General features: G+C 39.9%; 1 protein-coding gene across 3 annotated transcripts in view; it reads right to left on the bottom strand.

Annotated features, from left to right (window-relative positions):
* The window catches only part of LOC145978704 (uncharacterized), a 289,117-nt gene that overhangs the window by 186,585 nt on the left and 85,525 nt on the right, over window positions 1-17,007 (bottom strand). For all 3 annotated transcript variants that reach the window (XM_083111504.1, XM_083111503.1, XM_083111505.1), the window contains exon 2: window positions 12,276-12,443. In XM_083111504.1, coding sequence (XP_082967630.1) covers window positions 12,276-12,435 — 160 coding nt within the window. In that variant the 5' untranslated portion in view covers window positions 12,436-12,443. The remainder of the gene's footprint in view (window positions 1-12,275; window positions 12,444-17,007) is intronic.

Genomic DNA, 17,007 nt, shown 5'->3' with positions numbered 1-17,007 from the left:
GGCATATTTCAGTCCATTGAATTTTTCCTATTTTTCATTTCATTATTTACGGTCGTTTGAAATGTGTTAATCGGCTCGATCACACCCTGTATTTACAAATTTTTTTGAATTTTTCAGATTTTCCAGGCTCGTTTCCGAATAACTAACTTTGTTCACAAGTCAAATAATACGGCAAAACAGTACAATGGCAAGTCTCTACAGAACAATTTCTGCCGTATACTCTTGATGCGTCACTTCTAATGTTAATATCAATAAAAAGAGTAAACGCAAAAATTCATCGTCTGGAACGCAACGTGTTGCGCCGCTAGCATGACGCAGATATTACATTATTTTTATTCCATCATGAAAACTGTTGAGATAAGAAGCACAGGTGTGCATATGAAGTAGATTCACTTTGAAACTGTAGGTCGCATTATTTATTTTACTCTCCCTCGCTTGAACAAATATAACGTAACTAGGTACTCAAATGTTACTACCACCTGCTGCTTAATTTTCCTTTCGACACTGTACATGCCTTCATGAATATGCATATTGTGTATTTTAAACGTAAATATTCATTTCAGGTCTTATTAAAATTAAGTACAACTTTTCTTACCTTACTTGGGAAGACTAGCTGTTCTGTACAGTGATGTTCCACTATTATAAGTGTTCAAAGTTTTGAACAGCTTAACCAAGGTAAGAATGCTCCCCCGCAAACACTCATATAAAATTGCATTGCATTGCACACGCTCCCTCGGCTTGCTTACAGTTGAAAATTCGACTACAGCGTTACAGGGATATTCATATCTTGGTCAAGCTGTATCACTGCAATTGTTTCCCTTAATTTTGTGACCAGGTTTCTGTACTTGGTCAAGAATGGGGCCCAGATTGTCATGTAGTTACATATTTTTACATATTTTAAGGTATATTATATATTTATCTAATTACTTTTTTCATATCGGCATCCTTTACATTTTCCACGCCGAACCACTCGTAAGCTATCTTACTATGTACGCCAAACACTTAACTGGTATCTAAAGTACCTATGAAATGGCCGTCGCTAAAATCAATACAACCAATATAGACGCATAACTGAACACAATGCAATCAACTCTAATGAAATCGAACACTGGGTTTCTACTGTATATTTGGAAAACTTCAGAATTAGTAGGGTGATTATAAAGTCACTATACATTTTAGTGACTATGTAATGCTATACATTTCCTTAAAGGTAATGTGAAACAATGGCGACAGTAGTAGGAAGAACAGCTGTTGTTTGCATCCGTCTGCGTGAAATAACGTACTAACAAGGCGAACGGACTTGGCCAAGAAATCCAGAAAACTAAGCGTCACCAATCTTTGGGCTCCCCGCTCTCCCGAACTGACTCTCCCTTGGGACTTTTTTATCTGTGGGTTTATCTAGTCTAAGGTGTACAAAGTGAAGATCAACAACATCGCACAATTGCAGCCGCAATTGCGATGTTGGAGAGGGTATTTCGAGCCGTGGGGGATTCCACCTGATATGATGTCATTCCACACAGCCGAGCACAACCAACGGCTGTTCTTTCTTTCACTGTCGGAACTTGTATCAAGTCACCTGCAAAATAAATGTATTGAGACACGTTATCACTATAATATGTAGTGACTCTATAATCACCCTGTGTAATCGAACTCGCATTCAGTGCTATATAAGTTTTTTTCACGCTATTTCCATACACTCGTTTAACATGCAAGTAAAATTAATTGAACCCACTGAAAAGCAAAACGGTTGTAAAACCGCATGTTTATCATTCGTTTCTTTGCCATAATTTGATTACCTTATTGCATTGTGCGTTCACAATCCATTACGTTACTCATTTACCACGAGTAACACATCAGCAATACTGTGCCTCCTGACTCATTAAAAGATGAATGAGTCTAAAGTATAAAGTATGATAAGAAATATGCATTTTACTTATCAGGCAATGCGCGTGATGTGCTCTGTGCAAATGATTCATTCATTTTTTCGCTTTCGGTACAGTTTCTTCTCTGGTGTATTTCTACACTTCTGTGAGCAAATCTTCTTCGAAAGAAGATGTAGGGATGAAAATACAGTGGACTCACTTTGATTCGAACTCCAAAGAGACACTTAAAAAGTACGAATTATCCAAAATTCGAATTAACAAAAACGTCACGTCATTAAAGATGGTTTTCTGGTCGAATTACTTAGCAATTTGAATTATCTAAATTCGAATTAAAGAGAGTCCAGTGTATAAACATTTCTTTAGTAGTGATCCATGATCACAGAATGAAAAACGAAATATCACTTCTGACAGCACCATTAATGCACTAAACTCGATGGCATCACTCTTTGAGGACAAAAGTATGCCAGTCGACTCTTCTAGGATGACACGCGGTTAGCACATCGAACTCCATCGCCGCTGTTTTCTGGCTTTCTAGACATGGCCCAGTTACTTCTTTTTAAGTGGATCTCCAGTTGTCCTCACTATTCTGGATCAAAACAGAAATTTTGGCCTATCGGGGTAACAGAGGTTCTTACGAGGGTCACTATTTATATTTTGAGCCTAACAATGAAAAAACAGGAATTTGGCATTGAAAACTGCCGTATTGTTTTTCGAAGTATTCTCCTTTATGGTCAATACACTTTTGCATTCGTTCGAACCATTTGTCAAAGCAGTTTTTCCAATCTTCTTAGACACCTCCATAATATGGTTTTTGAACGCATCAACGGCGTCTTCGGCCGACGAAAATCGTTGTCCACGCAATTTATTCTTGACATTCGGGAGGAACAAGAAGAAGTCATTGGGTGCCAAATCAAGACTGTACGACGGATGACCCATCAATTTGATTTTTTGACTGTTCATAAAGTCGGTTGTTAGACGAGATGTGTGACAGCTGGCATTGTCTTCATGAAGAATGATCCGACGCGTTTGTTTGTTTTCCGTATTTGACCGAAGACCTCTGGCAAACAAATTGTTGTGTACCATTCAGAGTTGACCGTTCTACGTTCCTCTAAAGGCACAGTTGCCACATGACCAGTTTTCCCGAAAAAACAAGCGACCATTTGTTTTGATGTGCTTCGAGCGCGAACAACTTTTGTTGGAGTGGGTTCATCTTGAAACACCCATAAAGTCGACTGCTGTTTACGTTCCGGCTCATATGCATATATCCATGATTCGTCACCTGTTACAATCTTATATACGTCTTTTCAAGCACCACGGTTGTATTTATTGAGCATTTGTTTGCACCAATTGACGCGAGCGTAGCGTCTTTTTGAGTTTTTGTCAAATTGTGTGGGATCCAACGAGAACATACCTTTCTCACAGCTAAATGATCATGTAATATTTTATATATGCTGGTGGAACTAATGCCTATGGTTGCCTCAATCTCACCGTGTGTCACATGACGATCTTGCAGTATTAGGTTTTGCACAGCATCAATGTTTTCTTGAACAACAACTGATTTTGGACGACCTTCGCGAATCTCGTCGGTGAGCGAATGGCGGCCACGATTAAATTCGTTATACCAGCGTTTCACAGTGGCAAAGGATGGGGCTTCATCGCCAAATGTGGAAGTAAGTTGATCGATGCACTCTTGTCTTGATAATCCACGTCGAAAATCGTAAAAAATCATCGCACGAAAATGTTCACGAGTTAATTCCATTTTATTGTTGTCGCGCAATCTCCAAGGCAACATAAACAACACAAATCAAGCTATTGACAAAACATTTGAAGTACGTTATGGTCAATAATGCCAGACGATTCCGTGCAAACGTCAAATCGCGCCTAACTTCAATCAGTGTTGCCAAGGCTCAAAATATAAATAGTGGCCCTCGTACAAAAGGCGAGAATCTGGACAATGATAATCATGAATAGCTACTAGATTAGCAACGCTTGTTTGGCCGGCTCGGTGTCCAGATGTGATCGATCTCGCGACCCAAGTTCCCCAGGTTCGATTGATTGATTTTAAAATTATAGGAACATCAGCACATACGCTACTTGTGTCGTCACGCAATATGGGATAAGTCTCTTAAATAAAACAAAATAGAAAACAAGACTCCGGCAAGAATAAAATATGCCTATTACAAACTTAATCAATATGGATAAAACTACTACTGTCGTAGACTCCTGGCAACAACTAAAGCTATATTGCGCAGTTACCGCGGTGTAATACGTGGAACTGAGGTTGACATTTCGGTGCCTTCTCAGAAAGTCCTGGGTTCGAGTTCCGGCCTGGACATGGGTGGTGCAGTTTCATCTAATTATAATTATCATTTATTGTTGTGCTTAACCAAATGGAGCCTAAGCCTTATCGATAGCGTAGTTTAACGTCGTCGCCTTGTAGTCAAGCGATCCCGTGTTCTCCAATAACCGGTGGAGGCAAGCTCCCACTTTAAACTGTACGTCCAGCACCCATTAGCCTTTCTGTGCATAAAATGGACTAAAACACAAACTCAAACAAATTAAATGGAGCCTGACATAACAAATAACAACTTCCTTTGGAAACTGGAATAAGCAAACAAATATTTTGGTGGAAAATGATGTTCTCACTACAAATACCGCAAAGCATTTTTCACAAATATTTTCTCCAAAAAGTTATGCGTGAGACAAGCATACCGCGTGAAGTATATTTTTATTTCTGATAATGTCAGGATGCAGTTTGCTGTGTGATACGAACCACTGAAATGTTCACCCAAGGACATTCGAACCCGGTTCAGTAAATGCAAGACGAGAAAGAATACACGGGGTGGCCACCCTAGGAGCGTGATGAAATTTAAGTATAACTCCCGGTTTTCTACACGAACTTTCAAAAATTCAAGGATACAAGAAAATGTTTTCTCCATTTCAAACTAACGTATTACTTACTGCCTCTCACCACCCACCCATATTATATTCCACGCAACTTTCTTTTCCATCTCCGATAGAAATAAATCTAAAATGTGAAAAACTTCCCTCAGGGCATTTATAATGCAGATAAAAGTTCAATAGGATTTGGATTAATGGTTTCACGTCTACGGAGAAAACTTCAGTCAGAAATCCCGGTGAGTAACCATCATGATACACTAGATTTTCGGTTGTACACTTTCTGCTCACTCAACAAAGAGTGCGTGCAACAGCTTCAGGAATCAAACCATACCGGACTCTCAAGCTAGAGAACATCTACCTTTTCGTTGCTGAAAAAAACTAGACTCCTCTGAAGAAAAGAATAAAACAGTCACCACGTCGAATTCTCTACATATTCTTCCTGGGCCTTCTAGATGTTTGCACAGCTGCGGAAGAACCTCGCCTGCCACGTTCTCCAAATACACAAAAATTACAACGTCGTATATTTTACTACCCAAAGCTTATCTAATCACAAGCCAGCACCCTCATGGCGAATTCCACTCAATGCTCTACACAGGGCGTTTCTCCCCATTTTTATCTGGATCCTAAAACATGAAATACATTCAAACCGGGAAAGAAACCCGAAAGACCTCCTTGACATCGCATGTCAAAATACAACCTGCACAAGGCAATCGGAGAGGTCAATGTTATTGGAGGGAGAACAATATTGATAAACATTAATTTAAAAACACGTATCGCACAAGCAAGGATTTATACAATCTGAATAAGGTGTTGAAATTTAGGATGTATGTGATCTAACCTATCTTTTTATTATTATTTTTCGTCGGCTTTTTACTTAAGTATGTTCATAGCAACGATGAGGATGCATCATAATTAAATTAACCTGCTGAAGGACACTCGATATTCTTGGTCGGGACTCGAATCTCGAGGCGCCAAATGTACTCTATCATTACAAGAAAATCTGCCATTATTGACTGCATGAATCAAAAAATACCAAGAAACATAGTGAGTTGTTACACCTTAAAATTGTGATTAAACGAAGTCGGAAACCAAGCCAATCTTTACGACTTCGCCAATCTTCTCGGCCACTCAATGGAAACTGTTAGTTTTGCCACTCCCAAATGGTTTACAACCTTTTGTCTTTAGGCGAAACCGCATGAACATAAAATTTAAATTCACAAGAAGTGGCAGCAACTGTTTTCTACTGGAATTTCCTGCGGTTTTCGTGCGGGTTGTTTGCTGCGGCCTTTCCAGCTCGGTGGACGGGCTGCCTGCTCTACATCAATAGCAGCTATCTAACTTGGGGAGGAGTTGATGACACGAGGCAGGCACCCCAGACGCTCCACTGACTCTCGAGATAGTCTTAAGGAGGCTCTTCGCCACGCTTCACATCATGTTCCGGCCTTCATCAAGGATATGAGAGTGGAGAAACTGATTATAGGCGGTCAAATCCAAGAAATTCATTTCAGAGAGTTGTAAGATAGGAGTAAGAGGGGATTTGTGCTTTTAAGTCCTCTTTATGCACAGATAGGCTAACGAGGAAGGAAACTTCAGTTTAAAGTAGATGCGAACCAGTATGGGCTTCCAGAGGGAATCGAACCTTGATTGATTACAAGGCGACGACGTCACCACTACAAAGGTCCCTTAGGATTTATGCGTGCATACATATATACACATGACTCTTTTCTTTCTAAACGTCTTTTCGTACTTTGTTTCCTGTTCTTTCCGTTCTTTTCTTTCTTGTTATGTTTCGTTTCCCTCTTCTTTTTTTTTATCCCACTCACAGTCCGGCAAAGTACACTCATTTAAAGGAATAAGATAATTAAGCAGCACGTAAAAAAAGAACGAATGTCACACGCAAATGATGAAAAATTACATCCCATATACTGAACACCGGTTGTTTTGTTTCTGTCTTTTTCTGGTGAATAAATTGATGTCCTTAAGGCAGTGTGTGCGGTTTGCTCAATGTGGTGTTTACCTTAATGTTGTTTCCAGCCCTCCCGTGCTTGATTATGTTGGATGCTTCTTAACGAAGAGGAGTGGTAATGTGGGTAAATTGAGTGCAGTCACATAATCTTGGTAAGTGTGGTTGTAACGATACTGCCATTGAGGACTGCCATATGCATTACACCTGTGCATCTTTGCTAAGGGTGATATTTTCTTTCATTTTTGCCAGTTTTTCCTCTTCACTGGTAAATGTCCAGATGTCTAATGGTTCATATCCACAGTGAGAAAATGCGTTCTTTATACTTCTTCCCATTTGTCATATGTTTTTGTAAGTGTAAACAGTAATGCCCATTGAACTCTTCCGATTTATTTGTCACTTTTAAGGAGTGAAATCCTGTATAAGTTCTGTGTCAAGTTTCCTTTATTCCTGTTTATTTCGTTGTATTTTCTTGCCTGAAACTTTCCTCGGTCATTTTAAGCCAATGGTGGACGAAATTTAAAACGGATATCACTGGCATTATACATTTCAATAGCTTATTATTATTTATTTTTTGAGGTATTACATCCACTTTATGCACAGATAGGCTAATCGGGACTGCACAAACAGTTTAAAGTGAGAGATTGATTAGAAAGATGGTGTAAGTTGATGTAAAATGTATGATTTTGTTAGTGAATCAAGCAAATATTTTCAAGATTAATACAGCTTTATCTCGAACAAGAATTTTATTTGCGAAGTCCAGTTGTCTTAGGTATTGAGATAAACATACCCAGAAGGGTCATACAGTGACAACGCTAGAGGGGGGGGGGGATGAACCACAGCCCCCTTTTGTTCCACCAATTTTCAGGGGGGGGATTTTGGATATCGGATCGCTTTCGCTAGCTCATACTCTCTCGAGTCGCCCACCCTCGAGCATATACATTGTAATATCATTTTAATTGTAGACACATATATGTAAAATATCCGCCTTGGTAATTTCAGCTCACAATCATCTAGTTCATTTTCGTACATTGGTAACATACACGAAACTACATTTTAACAAGGAGATCACGACTATATTTACTTAAGTTTCTTTCTTGTACTTCACGATCCATCCTTGGGATTGAGAGCTAACTACTACAGAGAAATTACTGTATCCGTGTACTACTGGGCTTCGAGCGTACCGCTCGTTTTGCCTGTTCGAGCGTTATTCACTCGAGCGAAGAAGCTCTCAATTCCGCACGCTATCTAGCGTCATCAGTGCGAACTATTTGCCGCTCGAGCGAAATCCTTTCACTGTGGCACACTATACTGGAGTATTCTCTCGTCTGCCACCTTGTCCCGTCCTCTCCTTTTTCTTGCTTCGCCAGTGGGGTAATTTTTAGCCCCAGTCTGAGGAATATGCTTGAAAAATTTAAAAATACAGCACCATTGTAGGGCTCGCTACAAATTTCAACAAAATATTGCTGAACTTGTGCAAGAAATGCAATGATTTTCAAACAGAATAACAAGAGCCTTACAAGCTGCGTACTGCAAGTAAGCATGACGTACTTTTGACTTGAGAGGGAAGCAAAAACGAACGACGTGACTGGGTCATAAAGTCAGCATAAAAGGGACAGAAAAAAATTAGCAAGTTCCCTCACACAAAGCAGGTGTGGTAATCCGAGTTGCGACACGCATGCGGCTAGAGGTCAGAGAATAAAACGAAAATAAGCATCACATATTGGCAAGGTTACATTAGCAAGTTCACACTGAACTATTCAAACATCTATTATGCGAGTTGAACTTTATTACGGCTGACATCCTTTCCTGTATGAATTCTCATCTTTCCTGATCTTAACCCTCCGACAAAGGATCACGGCGAATTCTTCGAAAACTTCCTTATATGCCTTCATACACGCGATTTTGTCATTCAACGGGATTCAATTCTCAACTTTATCCTCCTCGCTCCTCAAGATAGATTTCATTCTGGCAAAAGAGCGGATGAACAATGAACATTGCCCTTCTTATCTCGCATATGGACGTGCGCGCGCGTGTGTATGGACTTAATTGAGTGCAGGGTTCCCGCATACAGGTCACGAATCTCGAAAAATGTTAACATTCTCCCATGCCAACAGAATATGGGTTTTTATGTTTCTATACTCTGACTACATTTATTATACACTTATTGTATAATTTTACTCTGTAAACATGCGATGTTTCATTATGTATCAGTGCCATATTTGTCCACTTTATGCACAGATAGGCTAATCGGAACTGGACATACAGTATATACGGACATACAGTGGGATACGAACCACTATGTGCTTGCAGAGGGTACCGAACCCGGGACCCCTTGATTACAAGGCGTTACCACTACGCTACCGGGTAGGCACTAGTGCTGTATTTGAATTTGCTTTGCCTTACTAAATTATTATTATTATTATTATTATTACTATTCTTGGTCAGCGCTCTGCCTTTGGTACGAGCGGCCCCTGGTTCGATTTAGGGTGGGAGCTCAAATTTTTTTCGGTGTTGAAACAGCATCGTGAAAACAATCAGAAAGCTACTTAAGAGAAGTAGCAAACTCCGGTCTCGAAAGGCAGAAAACAGCGGCGATGGAATTTGATACGCTGACCACACGTCACACAACAAAAAAAGCCGCTTGGCAGGGCTCGGCTCTGAAAGGGCCGTTGAGCCACGGAGAGAGAGAGAAAAAAAAATCAGTTGTTAATTTATTTTTATCTGAAGCATCTCATCTAACAGCCCATTACATTTTCTCTTGCTATTATTTATTTAATACTAATATAACGTCTCATGATACGAAGTAACTAAAACTTATGTGGTAGATAAACGTCCAAATTCCTTTGTGTGGTTCTTATAGTAAATCACGATTATATACTTTTTATTATTTTTTTTTTTGTCTTCTTAGGTTGAACGATGATTAGATGGGAGTCCATAAAAGACACAACGAAACATTACTGGGTGCTACACTAACCGATGCATCACGGTGGCCGGCAACTATGCAATATGTTACAAGCAATGCTATACAAATAGTATAGAATTCTTGATTTGATTCATTTTACTTCGTTTTTCTGCCATTTTTGGCTAACTGCGAAGATGAGAACGAGTGATGATATGATGAAATTGATGAAGGGGCACTCACAAAGAACACCCGTCCAGGCCGTGATTCGAACCCCGGAATTCTGGTGTCGTGGCACGGTGTGATATCCACTATACGACATATACAGACACCTACGACTACAGAAATCTGTTGACAGTATCGTCAATTAAAATTTGCGTTCGAACAGCAACGACCACCATTTACCAACCATAAAAACTAAAATACATTTTTTTCTCATTTCAAGCCAACGCCAACAGGTTCACGGAAAGCACTAACAACAAGTGCTGCCGGAATGAATACAAACCTGATGAGTAAGACTCCCTACAATGGCCACACCTTCCCGCTACGCAAATGCAGGAGTCACGTTGGAACGGCCAAATGGCATTTAAGAAAGGCAAACAATCCCCAGTTCATTGGCCCGACTGAGTAAAGCATAACAGTGGCATAGGTTCACTGCCTCCTCCATGCCACATGTGAAGAAGTTTCCAAGAAAATGCCTCTCAAACAGATGGTGCTAAGTCAACAAATGCAAATAAAAGCCGTAGAACGGTATGTAGCAACTAATCTAATGTAAATATACCAATCTGAATTGGTTTCATTGATCAATAAATATTTCGTAATACCATATCTATTGCTGAAGTTCGCGGATAAGGACAGATGCATGCATAATGGTGATAATGAACCAGTCAAAGAACGCACAAGTGCGACAGTTCCTATGAAGGCGAAACTGCTTTTCTTCTGAGACACATGGTCAGCGCATGAAACGTCTTATACAGGGTGGGTACGAAGTCAATTTTCATCCCTGTTGGAACGCAGAAGTCCAATGCTTAAGCAGCTTTATGTCTCGCAATCACTCTGCCATGGGATGCTGGCAGCGACGAATCATGGCAGTGGAGGCGTTCATCCGAGCAGGTTCCATCCATGAGATCGATTCTCTATACTCCCCTCCCTAGTAATCGTTAACACTAAAAAGGTTTAGCATTAATCTTTAGGCTCTACGAACACACAAGCAATACAAGTCACATTATTACAACTCTCTACGGTCTTGAAAGTAGTCATACTTCATAATAAGGAAATCTCATTAATTTACTGATTTGGTTTGTTTTACTTCGCTTTTCTGCCTCCTTTGGCTAACTGCGAGAATGATAAGTGATGATACGATGAAATTGAAGGTCACCCATGTCCACGAAGGGATTCGAACCGTGGCGTTGTAGCATGCTATGCTAATCTTAAGGCCACGGAGGTCGGCTAGAAAACCTCATTAATGCAAAACTGTTAGTCACTCAAGGGATTTCACTGTTTTACACACTGATCTCACATACACATCATACAAACTACATACACACACACACACACACGAGAATGCCCTCGTATCCACCTCTTCTACACCCTGAAGTACAAAACACGGCCAAGAAGCACAAAATATTGGAACATGCACAATGAAGATTGATATAAGGCTGTGAAGAATTACTCTGTAAACCAATGCCTTCTTCCATCCACATGAAGCCCGACTTCAATCTCAATAACTGAGATGAAATCCTCTCATCAACAAATAACGACGACGAAAAAAAATACGACAAACTCTCATATTCAATTGGATACGTTAGTTTCCTGATAATTCGATCCCTCCCGATAGCTCAATGACATTGTTACTTTTGCAACTTTCCTTATTCTTATTGCAAATGCACTGAATATATGAGATCGAAACAGTCCTCAAAATAAAGCCCAAAATTCTATCAGACTTCTTTGCACCTTGCAGTATAAAGACTGCGGCATTTGAAGCAAACTAAGACAGGACGCTTGACAAAAGAAAGATTCCTTCTTTGTCCCTGCTAACCGAGTCTTCGTCTAGCCAGCCGCCAGGAATAAACTTAAGTTCAAGGTAAGTGCTTAAATTAGAACATTTCATTAGCGCAGACTTCTTTAAAGAAAACCTGCTACGATTCCTCCAATCATAAAAGCAATTAAACGTATTGTACAATGCAACAACTCTTCCTCATAGAACCATATATTGGCAGTAAAGAAAACTATATCCCTGGGCTTTGCAAACGATGTAAAAAAGTCAGCGTCTACATATATATCTTCCTTTCTAATGAACGCGAGAAAGATGGAGTGACAATTGAAAATCAGGCAATACTTTACACTAACATACTTCGTTAAAATTCCTCATATATTTTTAAATATATACTGACTACAAAAAAAGTGTACGTAAACCCACCCTTTACAAAATCCTGGGCACTGCACTGCTCCCCCTTCCGTGTGTGGATTCGCCCACTTCAGCTACACGTACCTTCCGCGGTCGATCAGTACAATGTCTTCCAGCTTACCCCAGTCAAGTCGAACAACACCAGAATTACCAGGGTAATACTACGTTTACCTACATTTTCCGAGGAAACGATGCGTATAAAATGACGGGTATTCTTACCTTCTGGTAATGGATGCAGCGTCACTGCAGTGCTGAGGCGGCCACTCCCAAGGCTCACAAGATGAGGGTGATCAGTCTGGACCTTGAGAGCCCTGCCCGCTTCCCTGACCTCCAGAGCATCCCGCGTCCTGTTGGGCTCAAGAACACTTGAGGCTGCCATGGCGACACCTGCGGGAAAGATGGAAAGGACAGCCTTTATTACACATAACTGACAGCATTCTGATATCTTAACTCCATTAAGCAGAACTGAAGAATCATCAAATGGTAAAAATAGAATACAGCAGTCTCGATGATCAGAGGGGAAAAAAAATTAAAAAATAGTTTTTCCGTTACATCATAGTTACTACTGTACTGAGCAATATAAGTACAATATTCAGAATACCACTTTGAACCGATACCGATGCCGACACTCTCACAGATTCTCACCGATACCGATGCTTGTAAATTATAATACAGTAAAATCTCGTTAATCCGAACCCAGATAAGCCGGACCTCGCTTAATCCGGACAGGCAAAAAAAAGGCAGAATGCAAGGTTTTAAATGCCAATTATTAGTGAAGGAAATACATTCCAAACTGTCCCAACAGAATATAAACATGTACTTCAAACCAACTTCCACCGCAAGAGTTTCGAGTGATACCGAGCCAGGTCCGTCGGGTACATCATCATACTATGGGTACCGCGTATGTACGTACTGCATTGTCGTATTGCTTCACATTTTACTGTACTCTATAGTGTATTTAGGCCTATGCCCTTTAAATACACGATAATTAACGTGTTTGTTGCTATAAACGGAGTTTTAATGCACTTTCTACTGTTCTTTTAGGTTATTTCAGTTAATCCGGATTTTCGTTAAACAGATCAACTTATCCCCCAATTAGTCCGGATTAACGAGGTTTTACTGTACTTAAAAGTTTTTCAAAATATTGATTAATATTAGTGTTTCGTATTCCACTCTAACTACATGTATCAATTTACAAATATCTTATCTTTAAAATATTCAATAATTACATCAGAATATTAAATTATATGTTGTTCTCATAAAATTCAGTTTTTCACATTGGTGAAAAAAACAAACGAATTTTGCATCATTTCCAGGATAATTAGATAGACTCCGCAAATGTATCGCACAGCATATTCGAGAAGCCCGTCAAGGAACAAAATGCCGGAAAAAGTATCGGCGGGTATCGGTAAATAAATTCCAACCGATACTACTGGTATCGGCCGATACCGATACATCGGCATCGGCTCAACCATTATAATGTATGTCCAATTTTTTTTCACATACTGTAGTTTTTCTTTGTTATGCTGTTTTTTTTTACCTCTTCCGACTTTTCCCTAGGTTCTTACGTATAGTTTCTTTTTTTCTTTCGAGTTAGTCTCAATCCCATCCACCTCGAATTGTCGGGACTCTATTGTACTGGTATTGCCACTAAATAGTAACGCAGGCATGCGTACATCAGCCCTTTTAACAAGAAACTGTACATTACTGCTGATCTGTTCTAGGTTTCGTTTTAATTGGTTTCAAGTCCAATTTATGCACAGGAAGACTAATCGGGACCGGACCTAGAGTTTAAAGTGGGATCCGAGCCACTTGTGCCTTCATCGGATATCCAATCCGGGGCATCTTGATCCTAACGCGACAACGTTGCCACTACGCTATCGGGGAGGCCCATTATTCATAGCAGGATGTCTTCATACAGGGTTCTATTTGGAAAAGATGAATGTGATTTTTTACTTTTCCCATATTTCAACATATTTTACAAACTTCTTTCATTACAAGAAATATTAGTAAAATACCCGTAAAACTGAACCTTTACTAACACGAATCGCCAATATATACCAAAATAAAATGCTTATTATGGGACCTTTAGTAGTACTTATCTCTGAGCACAAAAATTTGAAGGCTTGTAACCATGAGATCGCGGATTCGATACCCGGTGCAAGCACGTAGTGATTCCATTATCAACTGAAACAGTCCCGATTCGCCTATCTGTGCATTAAGTGTGACTTAAATATCACGCAATAAAATTTGAGGGAATTCAACAGCCTGAAGAATCTGAACACGTTTTTCGTAAATCCTCACATTTTCCCACTACATTTTCCTGGTAACATATTCGATGTGCCTGTGCGTCAATGCATAAAGATTGACTTGCAAACACTGTACGTCCATGTCCTTGAATCTTTGTTAACTTACTGGCTTGCGTCATCATATGTCTGCTCATTTCTATATGCAAGCTGTTTTTCTATGTGACGTAACAAGGGGACATCTTTTTTTTCTCTCTCTATGCAACAGAAAACTTCATGTAGGTGTCGCCTTTTGTTAACTGTGTCGTTCTTCCTTCACGGTTGACATCATCATTAAATTTATGATTGACAACTGTGTCTGCAGTTAAGTTCAGCAGCATACAATGATCTGAACTGCATTCAGGAAGTTCATCCTTACACGCTATGCAATCTGGAATAACAGCAATGTTAGTTGTGATGTCTAGCTCTAAGGATACAGCTTAAAAGTACATTTTCTTAGAGAAACTACACTCGATTTCAGTTAACTCTCAGGGGATAAACGTGAGATATTGTTTTAAGTTCACTTTATGCACATATAGGCTAATCAGGATTAGGACTAGTTTATAATGTGGTATCCTAACCACTATGTACCTCAACTGGGTATCGAACCGGCGATCCCTTGATTACAAGGTGACGACACATCCACATCGGGAAAGTTGAATGGCCCTAGAGCCAGACAAGCGAAATGAAGTAACCGAAATACACAGAAAACATAGGATTAATTATCAATTAATTAAATAGTAGAACAAACGCGGTAAAAACATCCAAACCGTTTTTACGATTCGACCCTACGACTTCAGGTTTCATAGCGCTCCACATAAACTACTCCGCAACGGAGGCACGTACCAATCTGTGAAATAGGATGTCATTCCACGTCGCCGATACGTCATTACGCTGCCCTGTATTTCCGCTCTATGAATATACGTCTCAATGTGCATGTAAGAAATGTGTGACGTTCAATATTCGAGAAGGTAGAAAGGCATAGAATGCAAATAATAACCAGCGGAGAAGAGGGGGGAACAACAATAGAAGACGAGAATATTTCGTGTTCTGGAAATATCTCCCATGCATGAAATGATCCAAGAATTACTTTCAAGAAACGGCACTGCAGCAAAGCCTCCATATCTATGAAAGCTATCAAGAACAAAAAACACGATCACAAACTTTCGAAAACACCAAAACCAAGTTATTGCACGCTACTGTAGCTGAGCGTGTACGGGAAGGGTTATTTCGAGTTCAGCCCGAAGTCTGCATGGAGCTCTATTCTTCGAAGATCGATCCAGAATTTTGAAACTGAGCCAGAATTCTTCGTCCCATCCCACAATACTCCCCTCCCCCTTGCAGTACGGTCTCTGTGCAGCCAGAGGTTTCACGTGCATACCACGGTGAACAAGCACAACTTTCTCTTTCATCAAAACATAAAATTTTGTTATGCTACCGGGTTTCAGAATTAGCCAGTTTGAAACAAACTTGTTCATATAGCAACACAGCACATCCCGCCAAGGTATGGGAGAAAATCACAAAAAGGTGTCCCAGAGATTCCATTCTTGTATACTCATACAACCTGTTACTTTACAACAGATGTTTATGAAAACTTGAGATGGTATTTCAGTTTTCCCTATTATTGACCTTAGAGCAGTGGTTTCCGAAGTTTTTCATTTCACGGTGCCCTTAGTATTTCAAGATTTTCCCGCGGCGCCCAGGTCAGAATGTAGGCCTATCTAACACTTGCAACGCGGTTAGGTTGCTTGCCTTATTTTTCTAACTTAAAAAATAAACACATATTTCAAATTCAGAAACATTTTATTTGTAAAAAGTATTAAATCCATGTGTAGACTAACAAGTACATGTCATTTCAGTGAAAATACTGGAACATTTCGCGGCGGATGCCTGGCGCACAGTTTGGGAACCACTGCCTTAGAGGATCAATTCAAAATGCGGTTGCTTGCCCATGCCAGTAAATTTCGCTATCTAAATTGTAGTGATATAAATTATGCTTGCGGCGAAAAATGTATTTAGGAGGTGGTCTCCGAAAGGCTTACCAAATACTAAAATTAAATCATGAAAATTTACTTGTTTAGCATTTGTTGTATAATCGAGGGACATTGAACTGACAGTACCTAATAAAATTTATGCACAATGCTACTTATAATATCCATTAAATAATAGATAGGCTAAAGAGTTGATAATTTTAAGTACCTGGGTTCCAATGCTAATAAAGGGAAAGACGGAACAGTGGAAGTAAAGAAACGTTTAACCTCTGCCAACAGAAGCTACTACAGACTCATGAAGCATATTATAGCTCTTTTCAGTTCTTACGGCGGGCGCTCTAAAAGCTGACAGGGGAAGTGGGGAGCGGGGAAGCAACCAATCCAGCACGATAAGAAACGTAGCGGCCAGTAGAACGAGTTTCACGTAGTGCTTTTTCCGGCCGCGTCGTGTCTCTCGGTGCCACTGTGGTTGGTCTGTTGCGTAATCCCCGCTCCCCACTTCCCTTGGCAGAACTAGGACCGGCCGCCTTAAGAACTGAAAAGAGCTATAATATAAACTCCTTCCTACACACATGAAGGTAACGCTTTACAAAACACTTATCAGACCGGTGCTCACATATGGAGCTGAAACATGGGTTTTCACAAAACAGAATGAATTACAGTTACGTTGTTTTG

Source organism: Lepisma saccharinum, chromosome 25 (assembly GCF_977018435.1).
Source record: "Lepisma saccharinum chromosome 25, izLepSacc3.1, whole genome shotgun sequence".
NCBI lineage: Eukaryota > Metazoa > Arthropoda > Insecta > Zygentoma > Lepismatidae > Lepisma > Lepisma saccharinum.
The sequence above is the reverse complement of the archived record's forward strand: the minus strand, read 5'-3'. Positions and strand labels throughout refer to the sequence as shown.